The sequence below is a fragment of the Raphanus sativus genome, chromosome 6, assembly GCF_000801105.2.
Source record: "Raphanus sativus cultivar WK10039 chromosome 6, ASM80110v3, whole genome shotgun sequence".
Taxonomy (NCBI): Eukaryota; Viridiplantae; Streptophyta; class Magnoliopsida; order Brassicales; family Brassicaceae; genus Raphanus; species Raphanus sativus.
Genome location: NC_079516.1, coordinates 45667496 through 45687514, shown reverse-complemented (window position 1 = coordinate 45687514; position 20019 = coordinate 45667496). Strand labels below are relative to the sequence as shown.

Sequence of the window (20019 nt, the reverse complement as noted above, 5' to 3'; positions counted from 1 at the left end):
TCCTGTTTATATAATCATATCACATGCCAAATAGAAGTGCCACATTTTCAGATTTGTACAACTACAAGTCTACAATAAGTAGTAGAGTTTTTTGTTTGTTGTGGCGATGAAACTTCTTTTGTCCGAATCAATGATTTGGAAGTGCCTTCAAAAACACAAATAATCAAAAACACCAGTCAAATTTATAAATTCATAAAACAAAAGAAAAAAGAACAATAGACATTTGTTGGTACTGTTTAGGAGATCTCCCAATCCCAAACTACATATTACAAAAGAGTGGTTCTAAGAAGTTGAGGAAGAAGAATTTTTATTGAAATTTAGCTAAAGTGTTCTCATATGCAATGACTTAAAATATCTAATGTAATTAATGATAACTATAGCTTCATATAATTCTATTAGGCTTTGTTTTTTCCACGATCTTCGTCTATAGATCATACTTCCTATCATAATAGATTCTATAAATTATGAGAAATTTTAAGTATACTCTAATCCCTACAAAAAATTAGAATTGGTTCATATGCTTCAAAGTTTTTTACAAAAATAGGTATTTTTCAGTTTTGAATGTGGTCTGGTGATAATGTAACTGCCTAAATAAAAAATCTATGGTGGTTTTGATCTTAATAACAAAATCTACACAAGGAAATACCAAGACCAATTTCATTTTCAAGTAAGCTAAATTTGAAAATATCCATTATAACTAATTGATATGTTATGTAATTTTTGAATTTGATATCCCGCCCGTAGGGCGGGCCAATCCTAGTATATATATAAAACTAAGAGAAAAAAAAATAACAGAGGAAAGAAAAAACAAAAGAAAAGAGAATAATCCTTAATCTGACCTATATACACCACTTTTGCCATTGTGTCAATTCTTTCAAATGCCAACCCATTTGACCCATCTGAAAAACCTCCCAACCCTAAACGGCAGCTCATAGTCTTTAGCAAGTGCTGGTTCTCTCGTTACAGTCTCACTATCAGGCCAAACATAAACCCCTCGTTCTTGCTTGCTCCCAGGAACAGTATTATCCAAAATCACAGCCATGATAAACGCAATCACCATGTTCATCGTCGATAAGAGCGTGTTCACTACATAGTTCACCTGCCAAAAAACATTCCCACAAGCTCGGGACCTTTTCTTCTAAAGTTGAATGTTGAAGGCAAAGCGTAGCATACCCCTTTATGTTGACTTTCGAAGGGTCCATGAGAAGCAACAATGTACAGTGGCGGACCCACTTGAGAAGAAAGGGTGTCACATGACACACCTTAAATATGGATAAATCTTAGTTTTGTATGGATGAACAAAGAAATATCACTAGGTTTGTTGGTAAAATGCTCTAGATGACACTCCTAAACCCAGTTTCAAATCCCACAGTTGACATTTTAAACTTTTTTTTCATGGTTTGACCCAGGTAAAAACTAATCCTGGGTCCGCGACTGACAATGTAAGGTTGGTAGTAATTTGGAACAGAGAGGTTCGAGTTCGGAGAAATGCCGTACTGCTGGAAGTAAGCTGGGACAGAGAGAGAAAAGAACAACGATAACCCGACAATGATGATATTCCTCGAGCTTCCAGCTTCACTATAACGTAAGTTTGAAAGACCTAAAGCTGTAAACGCCCACATGAAGCAGAGAAGAGCAGCAACCATCACTTGAGGTATCGATGCTATAAACCCTCCAACTTTACCAGAGAATATATATCAAAATTACTTTCAGTTCTCTTTAATCATCAAATCATATAGTTAAAATAAGCAGTGAACACTTACTCACCGACAAGGGATAATATAACTAAAACACATGCGCCTAATTCAACGACTCTGCGGCTTCCCATTTTAGCCACAGCGATTGTGTGAACGTTTTCGGTTAAGGTGGTTGAACCAGTACCTGTACCCCATAAACAGGCTAGGACACTTGTGAGACCTTCAAGGCCTATTGCCCGACTCACAACAACCAGGAGTTGGAGGCATTGACGCTACTAACAGAGAAGAAGCATGGTACGAACCAACCTGATACATAACCTGATTAAGCAAAAAGTCTCCACATTGGCTTCAAAATTGTTGATAAGTAAAAGAAAATTGACTCCACATTTATTTTAAACTAGAGCTTGACCCGTGCGCCCGCACGGGTTGTTATTTTCATTTTTATATAAATGAATATTATTTAAATGTTTATTGGTTTATATTTTAAATATTTGTTATATTTTAAATATTTTATAAATACAACAATTAAATAGTTTATGTGCTGTTGAAAGTAGTGACTCGTATCCGCTACTAAACTTTTGACAAAACATTGATCTATTGATATGTTTGAATAATATTTCTTTTAACATGAAATTATTTTTCAAATGTAATAAGAATTTAAATATTTTGATCAGATATGGACAATACGGTGAGATTTAAATTCGTTAGGAACAAAATATCTGGTTATAAGCATTAAACATTGTTTCACGAAGATATTTAAATTTTCTTGTTGAAAATAATTAATAGTAACTGAAATGATTAAACGTATATGTTTGAAATTTTTAAATATATATAATATTAGGTGGGATTATATTATATTAAAATTAATATTCACTTACAAATATTTCATATTGTTCTATAAGTTGTTTAAAGATATTTAAATCTTAGCATATATAAATTTTATTTTTTAAAATAATTAATGGTAAGTTAAACATAATTTTAGGAATATTCATAATTATGTTTAATATCGAATTTAAACTTGATTCTTGTTCAAAATAATTAATGGTAACATTATCCGAGTTTAATATAATTAAAATCGATTTTAAATTTGAATATCCCTAAAATAGCTAATTTGTTTAAGGAAATATATTAAATACAAAAATTAAGTTAAATTTGATCTATGAAATAGTTTAATAAAAAATGATTCCTTAAAATATGTTTATTTAATTACTTCAGTGGCATGTCACTGTAAATAAGTTGGAAAACTTAAAGATATTTTATATTTGTACTTCTTTTTTAATAATATAAAATATAAATATATGTTTCCAAACAAATTTTTTTTTAAACTGATATCCATGTTTTCAATTATTTTTTTTAAAAGTTGATATTCATGTTTTCAAACAAACTCAATTTGTATTTCAGTTTTAATAATATAGATATTCTTTTTATAAATAAATAGTTTAGAAAAAGAGGATATTCAAAATATTTATAATACTATAATCGATTTAGTTCCAACTAAATCGGTATCTCCAATACTGTTATTCAAGAAAATTGAATTCATTCAAAAAAATTGATATATTTTATTATTTTTTATCTCGAGCCTAGTATATAGGAAATAAATATCCTAATTGCTCATTTAAGAATATTTATTGTATTCGAAAGATTTATATCGTTTTGGATACTGTGATTGCCTAAAAATCAGGCTCAATTATAGACAGCTGGTTATAGAATATTGTCAGTATATACAAACCAATGTATGGGATCCGGTTTCATTTGCTTTGAAATTTATTTATAAATTACATATTAATATTCTAAAATGCGAATGTTGAGACATGATATATAAAAAATTTAGATACTGAAAACTGTATATGCTATTATATACACAAAACTGGATACAATTTCATAATTAGATGTACTATATTTAAACACATATTCTATGGGTTAGTTTGGATTTAGTATATTACATGAAAACAATTTTTTGATAGAGATGATTTAATATTTTTTAACATCGATAACTAATTTTATGCACACGAGTTTGCATTAAATGAGGATTATTCTATCACATTAGGGAGAAATTGGAATATATGACTATAGTGGTACATTAAACCGAGAATTATTTATGGTTATATTCAAGAATTATTTTGGGTAAATCAATCGAATTAGGTTGGTTATTAATAATGGTGCTAAATAACAAAAATATCAGTGGCATTGGTTGGTAATTATTTAGGAAAATTTAGGGTTAAGTACTAAATGTACTTCAGTTTTAATAGATTAGACTAGATTCTGACCCGCCCTTCAGAGGGCGGGTATATTTTTGTTGAAAATATTAATTTTATGTCATGAATATTTTTATACTTGATAAATTATATTTTGTTAATAATTTTATGAAATTTATCTAAAATTATTGTATGAATAATTTTTGTTCTATGACCAAAATTTTGAAGACTCCAAATAATTTCTGATTCGTATTTTATGATTTTTGTTTATTAACCTGCTGTTAAACTTGTGAATTATTTCACAATGATTTTATTTTTAGTATTTTAATTTAAAGAAAAAGTTTAATATTTTTAAACTATTTTTTTTGTCATTGACCCGTTATATATTGATCTGTTTTTGTGTATTTTAAAAAGTTCATATGATTTTTTATTTTAAATGAAACTATTTTTTTAAATATTTGAGAACATTCGGGTCTTCAGAATCTAGATTCTGACCCGCCATTTCAAAAGGACATGTATATTTTTTGTTTAACTTTTTCTAGATATTTAATTGTAATATTTGTGTTTTTTTCTTAATCATATTTTTTGTAGTCATATATGTGTATAAATCTGTTGACAAAAAAAAAATATGTGTATAAATCTTAATCAAAACATATTTGATTTACTGTAGAAATAATAGTAATTTAAAGTTGGTCGGCATATACTCGTTTCTTTATAATTATAAATCCATTTTTTGTAATCATATTTATCTATTCAGATTAGGCCTAGGCATCCGGTCCTCGGATCAGGTCTTATTAGGTCCGCATCGTTCGGTTCCTGAAAATTTAGATCCATATAGATATCTATAGTTTTTCAGGTCTGCTCGGCCAGGATCTTGTCGAACTCTTGTCGGTTCAAGTATATAATTCTAATATACATAAAACACTCGTAGTTTCAGTTTTATTTCGGATTCGGGTTGATTTGGGTATATAGGACTCGAAAAAAACCTGACATATCCAAACTGAATTTAAAAACTCAAAAAGTACCTGCAAATCCTAAAAATACCGGGAGAAAATATATCTGAAACTTACACAAAATCAGATCCGAAAACTCGAAAGGTATCTCAAATTTTACCCGAACACCCAAATTATATTTTTTGGAAATCTAAAATTTACCCGAAACCTGAAATTATACCTAAAAACCTGAATCCGAAATTTAAAAAAATATCTGAAATATCTAAAATACACACAATCATCCAAATTTACCTAATATATAATAATTTTTGAGTATTTCGAATACATGATTGGGTCTCTTGTAGGACGTAGATCCAAACCGAGACTTGTGGATCCCCATAAAAAAAGATCCAATAAATATTTTAGCATAAACTCGAATCTGAACCTGTATTTTCGGATCCGTTCTAGTTTGGTTTTTCGGGTCCGGTAAAATGTTAGACCTATATTAGATCTTGATCTGTACTTGAAGCGCATGTATAGTGTTGTTTTGTATTTTTTCTGTAAATATGTCTGAAATTAATTATTACTATTTTATTATTAACTTTCTAATCATAAATTTATGAATACAAATTGAAGATTTATTTTTAAATTTTAAATATACTAATTTTTTAGTTTATTAAAATGTTACAATACAAACTATAAATAATATACATATAAATATATATATATATATATATATATATACATATAGTTATGCTAAAGTATAACACATACCATAAAACCATAATTTTATATAAGAATTTGTATAGCATATTAATATATTTGTGCGTGTGTTTGATTTTTTTAAACATTAAAAAACAGAAGTTGTTTTCGTGATAATCTTAAAACGTCTAGTGGTGTAGTGGCAGTTACAATCTAATATGTCTTTGCAGATATCTATATGTTAAATATTGGCAGTTAATTATTAGGAAGACATGATTATAAATAAATGGACTAAACAATTATCAATTGGTCATGCTGGAAAATTAATAGTATTGATTTGAGTTACTAACTTAATTAGTAAAAAATATTTGTATCCACAAAATGATTCGAAGTTGATCCGAAAATCAGGGTTATGGATCTGAATAGACCTCACCTATATTTTCGAACATGCCATAAAGTGCTATATCCGAAAAACCAACATCACATCAGATCCGCACCAAAAACCAAATAAGTATAAAAAATAAATATATATATATATTAGTCATAAGTATACTTATAATAATTTTAGTATTGAAATTAAAATTACAAAATCAAATAAAATGTTGATGCCATCCCGCACTTTTTCTCATATTTATTTAATTTTAGTTTGTGTTTGATTAATTATGATAACATTAATGTTTTTAGTTATTTGATTAATATTAATTATCATAATATTAAGTAACGATTTTGATCAACTATTGATTTATATATGCAGTTATTAAGTGACGGTTTCATGATATCCCAATTATTATGCAACTGAATGGCGGTTACATCCATTATATATATTTTGATCTAGTTAATAATTTTTTAAATATGTATCATTAATTAAAATAATAGTTGGACACAACTTTTATCAATTGGTCATGCTGAAGAATTAATAGAATAGATAGATAGTTTCAAACGGAAAATATATAGAAAATTCAAAATACTACTCGCTTAGATATTGCCTGATCCCCATTTTTTTTAACTCTAATTGAGATATTTATGTTCTCCTAAGAGGCCTGTCATTTGGAAAAGAGGATTAAAGAGGATTCAATTCCTGTATCGGAGAGAATCTATCCAAAGCCTAGGTGTTCTGCTTTGATGTCCCAAAACGGAGATCTGGAAATCTACTAAAGAAGCTGGAGTTAGGAGAGGCTGCGTTAAATGCGGTGAACCCTTTTGCATCAACTGTAAAGTTCCGTGGCATAGTAATATGTTGTGCGACCATTACAAGAGGTTGCATCCAAATCCGACAGAAAACGATGGAAAGCTAAAAGCTCTAGCAGACAAGAAAATGTGGCGTCAATGCGGAGTGTCAACACATGATTGAACTTTCTCGAGGCTGCATCCGCGTAAAGTGCAGGTATCATCTCTATATAGTCACACTTCCCTTTCGAATTTGTTTTAATGTGTAAAATCTGATTAAGCATTATTGCAATCGTTAGACGTGGTCATGAATTTTGCTACCAGTGTGGAGCCGAGGCTGGAGGTTGCTCTCATGGACATGCCCCTGACCTAAGGGCTCTACGGCCGCTACCAATGTGGCAACGCATCTTGTTTTGTGTTTCCTTTTTGGGAATCATTATTTTCGGTATTTGGTTCGTACTCAAGAAGTAGAACAGATTAAATACCTTTGTTCTTTGGAAAGGAGATTAAAAATACCATTCTTGCTTTGTATTATTAAATTCCCTTTCTCACTGTTATTTGCTGAATGCAACCTACAATAGAGTTATAGAGTAGTTGCTTTGATATACATCTTGAGTCGCCTTCATGATCATGTGTTTCCTTTTGGTATACGTGATCATGTAGTTCCTGTTTTTTTTTTGTTTAGATGGGCTGAAAGTGTTGAATACTAATTTCTGCATCCGATTGAGAGATAGATTAAGAAGAATTTATTTAAATTTGATAACTGATAATGGATATAGAGATATGAAATGCGGTAGTTACATAATATGGCTAAATAGTGAAAATAAATTTTGTAATTTACTTATAATAATAACATGTGTCACACTGATTGTCAATGTTGGCTTGATGACATGTTATGGTTGTCCTTGTCTTCATGTATGTTGTCATGTAAGTCTCAAATCTTGTGATTCTTACTCTATGGATTGATTGTTTGATCTTTTCCGGCAAGTGTCTACTCGTGTTTTGTTTTCTCTCCATCCAAGTGTGTCTCTCATTGTTTGTCCGATTGCCGGATCTCCCCTACATAACATTATTAGACCATAAAGGTAAATAACATTGTAGTTCGAACCTTCTGCTGCGATGCGTAGATGTGGCAACCCCATTTATGTTGTTTTTATGGAAATGCTCTTGTATCCCAATTACGTAATGAGCCTTCAAGTTACCACTGGTGAGGCATCACTACATAAGATCGTTGTACCTGTGTAACAATGCTAGTGAGTGAATGGTTAGGGATGGAGATTGATGTTTCTATATAGGAGAGGGTTGGTGGCAGAGCTGGCAAGAGGAGGGATTGCTGCCATGATTTGTGGACTGCGGATCTGGAGATCTTTGCTACATGTGGAGTAATTTCAGTTTTGGATTTTTGTTTCCAGGAGTAAGAGTTTAGAGAGAGGCCATTGTGATTTTCTGAGTGTTTTGTTTTTTTTTTGTTTGGAAGAGTTCTTGAGGGAGGCTCATATTTTATATGTAGTAGGCGAGGGTTTGATTTGATCGAATATGTGTGGAGTTATGTTTTTGAAAAAGAAATATACGTTATTTATTGCAGTAACGCTTTCGTTATGTATAATTGATTGTTTGTAATGTATTTTTGGAAAGTATAGTTGTTGACCATTGAAAATTTGTATTTATTGGATTTAATGTACATTTAAAATTGGGTCTTCAAGATATTTTCTTGGCGTATTTTATTAAATGTTTTCAAATTGGATCTTCAAGATATTTTGTTGGCGTATTCTATTAAATGTTTTTTTTGAGAAATATATTCTATTAAATGTTTTCATATATGTATATGGTAATTGGATTAATGGTTTGCTACCGTTTAAACATCTTTTGGGATATTAGTGATTCCGAACATTTTAACATCTTTTGGGATATTAGTGATTCGCTTCCGTGTATTTTGCTACCGTTAAAACTGATTGCCATTTAAATATATTTTTTTTGTCAGCATTGCCATTTAAATAATAAAACAGATACTACAATATCTACTACCTTAGCGTGATTAACTCTCCAATATCATTCCAAAGTTTGTAAATTTGAATAATATGGCAATCGATTTTAAAGTACCAGAAAAGGACGTTCCCACCTATATCATTCCTAAAATCTAGCAAAATTTAAGTTTTAAATATCGCACATATGATATAATAATATATATCCGATTTCTATCACAACCCTCGTGGCTTTAATACAGTAAAAACTATTTAAATTAATAATGTTGAAATTTTGATATTTTATTAATTTTAGAGTTATTTAATTGAGAATTTTTTTGGATAGATCTTTTTAGTTTATCTTCACAAAAATAGCATTTAAAGAGGAAAAATGATCAGAAGAAATTTTATTAAAAGGTAAAATATGTATTTTTACCATTTGGGTTAACTAATTTATATTTAGGGTTTAGAATTAAGAGGTGGATTAGATTTTGACCCGCCCTTAAAAAGGCGGGTATATTTTTTGTTTGAAATTTATTTTTTGATATTTATTTTTTTATTTCTGATTATACTTTTATTTTTTTATAATCATAGTTTGTGTATAAATTTTAATCAAAATATATTTTATTAAATAATAACAGTTTAAAAATTGATCCGGTATACGTACGGCTAAGACTGGGTTGCGGGTCGTACTCGCCCGCTGACCCGCCAACCCGCGGGTTTGCAATTTTGTTTTGGTTAAAAATATGACCTACACAACCCACAAAAAAATAATTTGGTATTTGCATCCGCTCCGCTTAATTTTATGGTCATCCACGGATTATATATATTTTAATAATCATTATTTATTTTAATTATTATAAAAATATATATTTATAATAAAAATAGTCTTTTCGACCAATTAGTTGTTGGCGTGTTTTTTTCTAAATAAAGTTAAAGGTTAAATAGTTATATTTATATGAGCATATAAGCAGTTATATATATCTTTTTTTTTGTTGGACTTAACTAACATAAATTGGACATGTACAAAATTTAATAGTATTGATATTATTTTCTTTTGATTGTAAAGTATTTTTAAATATGATTTTACTTAAAGTTATTAAAAGATCATATTAACCCATATATATATAATTAACAGAATATTAAAAATTAAATATTCAAATACTTTTCAAAAAACTTGTTCGGTTTTCGGTGCGGATTGAGTATGATTGGTTTTCAAATTTAACATTTTAATAATCGTTTCGAATATATAAGCATGTCTAACAGAGTATGAGATTTTGATTTTCGGGTCGGTTCCAAATCGGATTTTTTTGAATACAAATATTCTTGACTAAATATATTAGGTAACTATTAAAAAAATATAATATATCGTAATATCTATGAATAAGTTTAAAAATAATTTTTGAAATGCATATAGCAAAAAAATATAGTTATGCAACTTGACATATTCAATATAGTTACTAAAACTTATATTAAATTAAACTAATATTAAATACACATATGATTACAAAAATGAAAATATAAAAATTAAAATTTCTCACAAAAACTTAAAACAAAAATATACTCGCTCTTGAAAGGACGGGGTGAAATCTAATTTATATTAAAATTCACAAACAATTAAGAATAAATAAGATATTAAAAACCACAAACAATTAAGAATAAATAGGATTTTACACAAATTAACACTATACAGAATTTTTTCAACATTCTGCATTTTTGACTGAGTATAAAGAAGTTATGATGAACCACACTCGTGATCTCTACACTAAAATAAAATAAAATTTTAACAGAATCTGCATTGGTTAATCAAACAAAACAACTTTAAAATGAAATAAATAAAATATAAGTTTTATGGATGAGAGTTAGTGGTTCCTAGAATATAGGAAAGAAATAAAAAGTAACGATATACTACACGTAACAGGTAGAAATACATGTAGATGCAGTTATAAAAGAGTTAGTTTTTTTTTAAAGTAGGTTACATGAAAAAATAGTTGTTGGACATAACATATATCAATTGGTCATGCTGAAGAATTAATAGAATAGATTTTGGGTATGAGTTTCAAATTTCAAAAAATAAAAGTTAAATATTAAAATTTTGAAAAATAAAAAGAGGTTATTTTGGTCATTTTATATTTTGAATGCTATTTTGTGACAAAAACTTAAAAACGGATATTTGAGATAATTGTCTTTATTAATTTACAAAAAAATTGTTTTTCTTTCTATTTAACGATACATTTTCCTTAAATACAAAACTATTTGATTTTAGTATATATACATTAATTAACATTTTGCAGTTGTAAATTTATGTTAGTTTATTATACTATTTATTCTATATAAAATATGTTTTGAAGAATTTCAATATGTTTTAGAGGTAGGATGATCTAGGCTTGAAATTTGATTATTTATCCGTGGGGCCAAACCCCGTCCCTGCGGAGTGGATGTGGAGTGGGTACGGATCAACATATTTGAAAATATGTAGGGAAAGTACGGATGTGGTTCGAGTATATTTTACGGAGAGCGGTTGCGGATACCCGTCAATATGCAAAATTAATAAAAAAAACTTTTTAAACATTATTTCTTATTAAAAATAATTAAAATTATGAATATTTATATAAATTGTAATTAAAATATATTATTTATATTGTTTTAAAAAATATTAATAAAATATGCAAAATAATAATAATAATTATTCTTTTTAACAATATTGTGGGTCCCGTGGATTGGCCGCTTTAACCGGAGCGAATGCAGATATTATTTTTTCTACTTGTGGATCAAAAAGTCAAAATTTTAAATTAAAAATGATTCAATCCGCAACGAGCAGTGGCAAACCTACTTGTGTTAATGAGGTGGCACTTGCCCCCACAAAAATTCTAAATTCTTTGTAACTCAACCCAAAATTTAGTTATTTTTCCTTTAAATTTTATATTTTACCCTTAAATTTGTATTTATACATGATTTATCCCCATATTAAAAAAATCCTACATTCGCCACTGGCATGGCGGGTTGGAGAGGGTCGACCCGCAAACCCAACACTAAGTAGATCATATGTCATAGTTATCATGCATTTTTTATCTTTTGTAAAATACTATATATTTGATTATGAAAAATTTAAATTTTAAACAAAATAATACATGATAAGAAATTATCATACATATAAATATTTTTAAAATTTGTTCAAGCTAAATATTTGATATAGTAAAATACTTTAAAAAAAAATCTAAATCTTGAATGATTTTTTTAATTTTGTTAATCAATATATTAAAATAATCACAAAATCACAATTTTTATCCTTTATAAAATATTATATGTTTCATTATTAAAAATTATTTAAATTTAAAATAAAATAATAAATGTTAAAACATTACCATATATACCTTGTAAAAACATTTTTAAAATTGGTTCAAGCAGAATACTTTATATACTAAAATACATAAAAAAATTAAATTTTGATAGACTTTGTTTATCTTTAAAACCTTGTTACCAATGCTTTTGAAACTTTATTGCTGTTGCTTTTGAAACTTTATTGCTGTTGCTTTTGAAACTTTATATCGCATTATGTTATGTGGGTTTTCATTTTTTAGATTTAAATATCTTGAAACTTTATATCACATTATGTTAATATGTGGATTCTCATCTTCTAGATTAAAATATTTTGAAACTTTATTACATTCTATAATGTTGGATCTCATTTATGAAACTTATAAATCTATGAATTTATGAATGTAAAAATGCAAATTTAAATATTTGAAACTTATAAATTTATAAATATCAGAATGCAAATTTTAATAAGGGTATATCAAACATATGATTAATTCAAAACAAGGGTATATATGTAATTTGTATATCAAATTCATTTGAATGAAAACTACAAATGGAGAAACAAACATATAACTCATTCAAATGGTTCATTTAGATGGCTCATCTAGATGGAGAAACGAATCTAGATGGATCATCTGAATGGATCATACAAATGGATCATTTGAATGAAGATTAAAAATGGAGAAACGAACATGCCCTTAATCAATATATTAAAATAATCATTAAAATCGTTTATTAAAACTAATAGTTTTACAATTAATTACTAGAAATTAATTTTTAATCCTAAAATTATAGAGAATATGACAAATCAGCAAAAAGTTAATAAATAGATATTAACAAAATATCATATTTAGAATTTCAAATAATAATATAGATAATTAATTTAATCGGTAGACAAGGAAAAAAAAAACAAAAGTAGATAGTTTTAACTTTTAACTAGCATTAAATATATTTCCTCTCTTGAATTTATAATTATGTTTTAGTTACTTGCATAAATAAATAAATAAATTTCACCAAAATTTTCGATATTACATCAAAACTAGAACACACATCTACAAATCCTTTCGAAGAACATTCATAAGCTTGTCATAAGAATCTCTGTCCACAAGCTTTCTCTCTCTCAACGTACCCAACAGCCTCCTCGCTTCATCGTGCTTCCCATTCCTGCAGCTCTCAGCGACAAGCGTTCTATACGTAATCAAATCAACCACTCGCCCACTCTCAACCATCTCCCACAAACAACTCACCGCATCATCGACCTCACCTCCAAGCGCAAGAGCATTAACAAGAGAGTTATAAGACTTCCCGTTAGGAACAAAACCTTTCCCTTTCATCTCATCAAGCAACTCTCTAGCATTATTGGTCCTCCCCTGAGCACACAGCCCGTGTATCAGATAATCATAAGTAAACGAATTCGGCTGGCAACTATAAACCACACTCATCTGATGAAATATCCTAAGAGCATCATTGACGTGGAGCGAGAGCACGTAGCCTTTGACCAAACAGTTGAGAGCGAACACGTCCGGTTCGATCCCGCTATCCACCATCTGCCTGAACAATGACCGTATCGTCTCCATATACATATGGCTCGTGTAAGAGTTGTTGTTCCCTCGACCCAACAGGGCCTTGAAGAGGATATGATACGTCCTGATCGTCGGTCTACACTCCAAATTCTTACTAGTCGTCATGTGTCTGAATATATTAACCGCGCGTATCAGCTTCCCGGCTTTCGTGAAATAGTACAAGATTGAATTGTAAAGATTCTCGTTGCCTACGTGGCGGACGGAGAGGACCTGGTTCACGACGTCGTCCATCTCTTTGTACATTTTAGCGGCTCCGAGCTTCCTGATGGCTGCGTGGTAAGTAGGGTTCTCGTGGTTGAACCTCGGCTGCTGCGAGGCCCAGTTGAAGAGGTGGAAACACACCAACGGGTCTTCTTGGAGGGTGATGGCGTCGGCGAGCTCTTCGGGTGTGAATCTCGGCGGGAGATTCGAGACGGATTCTCGGAACTTGGATTCGTCGAGAACGGGTTTTGGGTTGTTTCTTTTGCTGATTCTTCTTCTGAGTGAGCGGGTAGGGAGTGTCGTTGAGTATGACATAGAAACGGAAACAGAGATGCGTGTAGAGCCAAACACGGTGGAAGCAATGAAACTGTGGAAGCTTCTGGGGTTTGTATCAAAGATTGAAACTTTTGTGTCAAAATTAAGATTTTAAACCCTGAAAACATTATACATTCGAAGAATCAATAAATTTACCTCGGGATGGAAACTTCGATTCGGGACTGGAGAAGAGAGATAGGGTTTGTGAAGGAGGTTCTGGATTCGGGTGAGATCAAGGTTCGAGCAGTAGCGATTCTGAAGATGGAGGACATAAACGCAGACCTAGTTGCAGCCATTTTCTCTTTAGCTTCTGCTAAAGAATCTCCCAGAAAACACTGTAATAGAAAGAACCGGTTCAATTCAGTGAAATTTTAAATACTAGACCCGTTTCAACTATTTAACCGGAGTAGTTGATTGGTTTAATCGTCTTTTTTTTTCAGTCCTGAGAAAACTACGTCGTTTGAATGCTTCAAGATCGGGTGTCGTTGTTAGGGTTCCGATCAAAATCTCTCACTCGGAATTGGGCAGAAGAAAAGAGATGGGTCGACAGAAAGAGATTCCTCCAGCGGTTAGGGTTTATACAGTCTGCGATGAATCAAGGTATATTATTACCACAACTTACACTAATCGATTTTGTCTTTTTTTTGTTTTTCAAAGTCTGAACCTTTTTGTTTTTTGTTGTTGGATTCAGATACTTGGTAGTAAGAAACGTGCCGGCTTTAGGTTGTGGTGATGATCTCATGAGATTGTTCTCTACTTACGGAGAGGTTGAAGAGTGAGTAACTAACTAACTGCTATTTCCCTCTCTCTCTTTTTTTTTTAAATCCACCGCGTTGTTATTTTCAGTTCTGATTTTTTTTTGTTTTATTTGGGTTTTGGGAAGATGTAAACCAATGGATGCCGAAGACTGTGAGGCGTTTACTGATGTCTACTGGATCAAGTTCCGTCTCATCGCTAATTCCAGGTTTTGCTTCCCTGTTTCTCTTTGATCATCAGATGCTTTCGGTTCTTAGGCTAAAGCTGTCTGAATTTTCTATTTGTCTTAACTTGTTTCTTACTATATTGTCTCTACTTTTGGTTCCAAGAGGAATAGTTTGTTTGGTTAAAAGGTATGTTCATGTTTGATAGATTTGCAAAGAGGAAGTTGGATGACTCAGTCTTCTTGGGAAACCGGCTCCAGATTTCATATGCTCCTGAGTTCGAGAGTCTCAGTGACACCAAGGAAAAGTTAGAAACAAGGAGGAAAGAAGTGCTTTCAAGATCCAACCGTAAGCTTTTTTATTTCCCACTTCAGTTAGTCTTCATTAGTTAGGAATTGTATTAGTAAAATGTGTGTTTGTGTTATAATGAACTGTTTAGACGATTGACAACTCTATATGTTTCATCTTGTGAACAGCCCAGAAAGCCAAGAGCAGCGTCTCACAAGTCACAAAACCGGCTTTGACCCAAATGGGTAATTTCTCACTACAAAGGTAAGAAAGATGGAATACTTCTTTGTATCAGTGAACACATCAAGTTATTGCATCTTCCTTCTTCGTTCTGTCTTTTAGGAGTTTGCAAAGCGAAATGGATTACCAATTCCATAGAAGAAACGCTCCTATTACTCGAGTTTCATCTGACCAGGTCTGTTTTTTGAATTGTGCTCATTCGGACATTATTCGACATTTATGTCATTAAACTTCAAAGATATATCTTAGGCTTGTTGGTTTCATTTTTAACAAAGAGAAGTGATAAAATTGTGTAGGAGTATTTTGGGTCATCTTCAATGAATCAAACTGTTAAAACTGTGAGGGAGAAACTCAACAAGGTAAAACGAATCTTCCCAAGTTCGTATTTTTTTTAGTGAACTCTTAGACACGCTCCTTGACTAAAACATTTACTCGTTTGGGTTGTGTGACATATTGTAAAGATTGAAGAAAGTGGTAAGCAGAAGAGGTCAGAAGCAAGCAGCGAGAATCTTCAAACAGAACCTGACTTGAAGAGAACCAGAGTCGATAACCGAAGAAGAATCTAAAATTATTTAGCTCTAATCCTGTTTACCTTTTTTATCTTGATTGTGAATATTGGAAAAACTTCTATTTTTTTAACTATTCAATTTCAGTTACTGCGATAGTAATTTCTTGTGTCGCATGCATCAATCACAAACCATCTATACTATACTAAAAGCTAAATAAGATCAACTCTCAGCCTGTCCACGTCAGATTATTAAATTGTCCAATAGGAATTGAGTTTTTGGCCACGTCAGATGCATCAATTAACTCGGTTGGGCTTCAACCGCATTTCACTTCGTAAAACATAAACGAAACATCTAAATTTCGGCCCATAAACCCAAGTAAAAAAAAAAAACCTTAAACGCTGTTTTTTTACATCGAGATTCCTCTTAGCTTTGTCGTTTCGTCTTCTTCAAACATCGATCAATTGACACAGAACTCCATCTCTATGCAATCAAATCCTTCTGAAATCTCATTTATTTTTAGCGATTAAAGAGAGAGTCTCTCTCTCTTTCGATCAAAACAAGTAAACGAAAAATCTAATCACCGTTTGAGTTCTTTCTCTTTTCTCTAGGGTTCTTCTTATTCTACAAGCTTCATCCACTAAACATGAGGTATTCAGTAATCTTTTTCACTATCTATGAGATATCTCTGCCTCATTCTCCCATTTGACGAATCTGTCTTTTCGGATTCATGTGTCTGCTGTTTTCATTTCAAGTTTCGTTTTTCATCATGGGGTTTGTGTTGTTTGTGTATAGAATCATTGAATTTGATTCTACGCTTTCATTCGGTTCGGGACAAATTTTGGGTTTTAAAATCGGTTCTAGGGTTTATTGTTCTCTTTATATTGTCGCCATTAGTTGCATATGAGTATGTTTGCATCAGTTTAATCTTTCTAAAGCCTGAATCTTTGTAGTTGGATTCAGGGTTTATGCTTTTAAGATTGTGTTATAAATCTGATTTTTTTTTTCTGCTTGCTGAAGTTGCAGACATATTAATTTTAATTGAAGTTTCTTTCTACTGTACTAACTTTGGTATCTCTGATGTGTATATATGTTTGGTCTTGAAAGTGATTGATTCTGATGTGTTTTTACAGTCATCATCCTGGAGTGAAATGGGAAGAGACCACTGACAAGATTTTCCTCACCGTAGTGTTGGCTGATTCCAAGGAGACTAAAGTTAATCTTCTCCCTGAAGTTGTCTTCGATTTCTCTGCAAAAGCTGGTCCTGAAAACCACGTTTATGAGCTTAAACTCGAGCTTCACAACAAAGTCAATGTTGAGGTGAGTTTCATAGACTAATCTGGTCTTGATTGTTTTCATTTGTTAACTGTTTAAGGTTCTATTTTTAACCTTTTTCCCGTTTTTAGGAAAGCAAAATCAACATTGGATTGAGAAGCATATTCTGCATAATTGAGAAAATAGAGCCTGAAACGTGGGACAAGATAATCATTCGAAAGGGCCACACTATGTCAAGATTGATTGGGAGGTGGGTTGATGAGGACATTGAAGGCAGCACTGGCTAGCATTTTTTTTAAAATGGTAGCCTTGGTTTGATGGATACTTGCTCAGACATATATGTGTTTGTTTGTTGTAATTATCAACAGGCTGTACTGCTTACAATTAAGGGACCGGACGAGGAACGTCTGTATTAGAAATGGTTGCTGCTTTTAAAAAAGCTTGTGGCAAGGTAAACATAGTGCTGAGTGAAATTAGAATATCTCTTAAATGTTTCTGTGGTATAAAGTTGGTTGAAACAAATAACATTTTTTTCAGAAAATACCTATCAAGCTTTGTCCGAGAAGACCAGGAGATGCAACTGCAGTTTATACTTCAACAGAGAGAGCTGAGAAAGAACTTGGCTGCAAGTAAGTTAAACTCTTTCCAAATAAATTTTTAATTTGTAGTTTGAGATCTTTGTTAAACAATGTACACAGAATATTTCAGATCTTACTATCAGTCTTGCAAGACTTACCGGAAAATATGTGAAGCTTCAAGAATAGACAGCCACAAACTTATACCGATGTGTTTCAGGGATAAAAGAGAGAAAGAGCAACAACTGCTATATAATATCCAAAGAGATGATGATGCTGTAACATCACAAGAACCCACTACTCCTAATGCTGGCGATGCCTTACGTAAGACTCCATCATATCATCATTCAGTTATAAGTTACATTATATAATCTCTTACGCTCATCTTTCGTTGCTCTGTTTCAGGTTCACGGTAGATCATGGAGTGCATGCGTGATTACAAGAGCAAGGAAGAGACTGTAAAATATCTGTTGGATCAATATCGAATCACACATGAATCGACCAACACATGTAAGTATATTTCTTTTTTACAGAACCATTAATGGGTCTTGAGGCAAAACGTTTCAAGAATTTAAAACATATATATTTGTAGTTTGGGATCGTCTTGAACAAGGCTTTCAAGATAATTTCAGATCTTACTATGAAGCTCTTGCTGCATTTTTTTGTTCTACTGCATAGATGATTTGGATCGATCAATTTTGTAAAGCTTATTCAAGGGGTTTGGATAGTTAATCATTATACTTTTTTATCAGTTACTGGTTCGCTTTGATGGGTTTGAATATCAAGTATCAGTTATTAGTAATCTTTTGTAAAGGCCTAACGTTTTCAACTTCTTCCTTGCTAAGCTCTTTATGGTGTGCTACTGTGGTTATATTTTTTTAAAAAAGCTTTGTATTAAGGATTTCAGTAACAAATTAGTATCTTTGCGTAATTCTAACTTGTGACTAAATGATATTATTTTTAAATCGTTGGTAACATATTTTGTACTAGGAAACTAAAAAGCCTTTGGTCTTGTGCCTTTTCATTCAAAGGAAGACCATAGTGAGCTACTCCGTTGTGTGGTGGTTGCGTACGGCATGGTCAAACGGCTCAAAAGTCTCATGGTAAGGACATACCTACTCTTTATATGTTTTGATGTGACATGGTGTTGGATTGGGTGGAGCAAGAAGCACAAGTGGTAGGGTGTTAGTTTGAGGTCTGAAGCAGAGAGGAATCTTGGGAGGAAGAGGCAGCGACAGAACAAAGGGAAACGGGGTCTAGACCTCCTAACCAAGCAACTTAAAGCAAGGTGTATGATTTTGACCTGATCGGGTTCACGGAGTCGAAACTACTGTACGAAATCGTAAGTGTTTGAGATAATAAATATGTGGAACACACGGGAGATGAGTTTTGTTTTGTAACTGAAAGAGTTGTTTGTTTGTTTTAGCAGGAGAAACGAGGCGAAGTCGGAAATGGTGTAGAAAGAAAAGGAAGAAGTCATTTCTAGCTTCTGCAAAATAACTAACTTTCATTCAGTTTTTAAGAACATATAAATGTTTAAGAGCGTTCAAAGCTGTCTCTATTCATTTATTTCGGTTCTGTAAAAAGCTTATATAAAATAAACGCAGGAGAAGTATGAGGATATTGTTGAAGGATAGAAGGTGAAGCGGAGTTTGAGAGAAGTGCATGGGGTGAATAGACATGAGAACTTTCATCCCCAACAAGAATTAGCAACAAAAGATAACGTATTTTAGGAAAAGATTAGTGCTTGCTTCTTCAGATTAAGTGGATTTTGAATGTTGTTTAATCTTAGTTACCTTTACCTTTCGGTTGGTTCAATGTTTGTTTTCTTTTATATTTTGTTTTAAACTTGATGAGTTTATACCACTTTGTTTATAATCAGGGTCAGCTGCAAACATATATGCCTTCGGGCTTTCCATTTTGGTGAAACGAGTTGTGTTTAGGATAAGGGTAATATCACCTTGATTTAACACTAATCTATGGGAGCCTCATTCTCGGTGTGACCTGAACTCTTTATTAACTAACCAATTCCAAATAACCATAAAATAAAAACAACAAATCATTGACAGAGTCTGGAATTTTCAGATTAAGCTAAAAATTAAAAAGAACATAAAAATTTGGTTGTTTATATGATACCAAAAAAC

At 31.4% G+C, this 20019-nt stretch overlaps 4 protein-coding genes and 1 pseudogene across 4 annotated transcripts; 3 read left to right on the top strand and 2 right to left on the bottom strand.

Moving 5' to 3' along the window:
- Positions 1-874: 874 nt before the first annotated feature.
- LOC108835822 (nucleobase-ascorbate transporter 12-like) lies at positions 875-1646 on the bottom strand. Its single transcript, XM_018609046.2, has 3 exons — positions 1443-1646; positions 1174-1215; positions 875-1099 (listed from the first exon to the last, which is right to left on the bottom strand). Exons 1-3 carry the CDS (start codon positions 1644-1646, stop codon positions 875-877), a joined length of 471 nt encoding a protein of 156 aa, XP_018464548.2.
- A 1966-nt stretch (positions 1647-3612) lies between these two features.
- LOC108835821 (E3 ubiquitin-protein ligase RSL1-like) lies at positions 3613-8270 on the top strand (annotated as a pseudogene).
- A 4622-nt stretch (positions 8271-12892) lies between these two features.
- LOC108808647 (pentatricopeptide repeat-containing protein At2g27800, mitochondrial) lies at positions 12893-14414 on the bottom strand. Its single transcript, XM_018580760.2, has 2 exons — positions 14228-14414; positions 12893-14135 (listed from the first exon to the last, which is right to left on the bottom strand). Exons 1-2 carry the CDS (start codon positions 14365-14367, stop codon positions 13025-13027), a joined length of 1251 nt encoding a protein of 416 aa, XP_018436262.2. The 5' UTR covers positions 14368-14414; the 3' UTR covers positions 12893-13024.
- A 97-nt stretch (positions 14415-14511) lies between these two features.
- LOC108806623 (uncharacterized) lies at positions 14512-16181 on the top strand. The gene is made up of 8 exons (XM_018578781.2): positions 14512-14671; positions 14763-14846; positions 14955-15035; positions 15200-15339; positions 15468-15543; positions 15622-15694; positions 15816-15878; positions 15981-16181. The coding sequence occupies exons 1-8, from the start codon at positions 14610-14612 to the stop codon at positions 16083-16085; spliced, it is 684 nt and encodes a 227-aa protein (XP_018434283.2). The 5' UTR covers positions 14512-14609; the 3' UTR covers positions 16086-16181.
- A 261-nt stretch (positions 16182-16442) lies between these two features.
- Positions 16443-17751, top strand: LOC108806041 (co-chaperone protein p23-1). The gene is made up of 4 exons (XM_018578059.2): positions 16443-16676; positions 17159-17345; positions 17432-17550; positions 17669-17751. Exons 1-4 carry the CDS (start codon positions 16672-16674, stop codon positions 17733-17735), a joined length of 378 nt encoding a protein of 125 aa, XP_018433561.2. The 5' UTR covers positions 16443-16671; the 3' UTR covers positions 17736-17751.
- The last annotated feature ends 2268 nt before the right edge of the window (positions 17752-20019 follow it).

What these genes read in the sequence shown, in the direction of transcription:
- LOC108835822 (XM_018609046.2), bottom strand. Translation starts at nt 1,646, where the DNA reads ATGGTTGCTGCTCTTCTCTGCTTCATGTGGGCGTTTACAGCTTTAGGT. An exon ending in CAAATTACTACCAACCTTAC is followed by an intron (nt 1,216 to 1,442) that starts ATTGTCAGTCGC and finishes CCGCCACTGTAC; the next exon opens with ATTGTTGCTTCTCATGGACC. An exon ending in TCGAAAGTCAACATAAAGGG is followed by an intron (nt 1,100 to 1,173) that starts GTATGCTACGCT and finishes GTTTTTTGGCAG; the next exon opens with GTGAACTATGTAGTGAACAC.
- LOC108808647 (XM_018580760.2), bottom strand. Translation starts at nt 14,367, where the DNA reads ATGGCTGCAACTAGGTCTGCGTTTATGTCCTCCATCTTCAGAATCGCT. An exon ending in ATCGAAGTTTCCATCCCGAG is followed by an intron (nt 14,136 to 14,227) that starts GTAAATTTATTG and finishes TACAAACCCCAG; the next exon opens with AAGCTTCCACAGTTTCATTG.
- LOC108806623 (XM_018578781.2), top strand. Translation starts at nt 14,610, where the DNA reads ATGGGTCGACAGAAAGAGATTCCTCCAGCGGTTAGGGTTTATACAGTC. An exon ending in AGTGCTTTCAAGATCCAACC is followed by an intron (nt 15,340 to 15,467) that starts GTAAGCTTTTTT and finishes TCTTGTGAACAG; the next exon opens with CCCAGAAAGCCAAGAGCAGC. An exon ending in TGAGGGAGAAACTCAACAAG is followed by an intron (nt 15,879 to 15,980) that starts GTAAAACGAATC and finishes CATATTGTAAAG; the next exon opens with ATTGAAGAAAGTGGTAAGCA.
- LOC108806041 (XM_018578059.2), top strand. An exon ending in ACAACAAAGTCAATGTTGAG is followed by an intron (nt 17,346 to 17,431) that starts GTGAGTTTCATA and finishes TCCCGTTTTTAG; the next exon opens with GAAAGCAAAATCAACATTGG. An exon ending in ATGTCAAGATTGATTGGGAG is followed by an intron (nt 17,551 to 17,668) that starts GTGGGTTGATGA and finishes AATTATCAACAG; the next exon opens with GCTGTACTGCTTACAATTAA.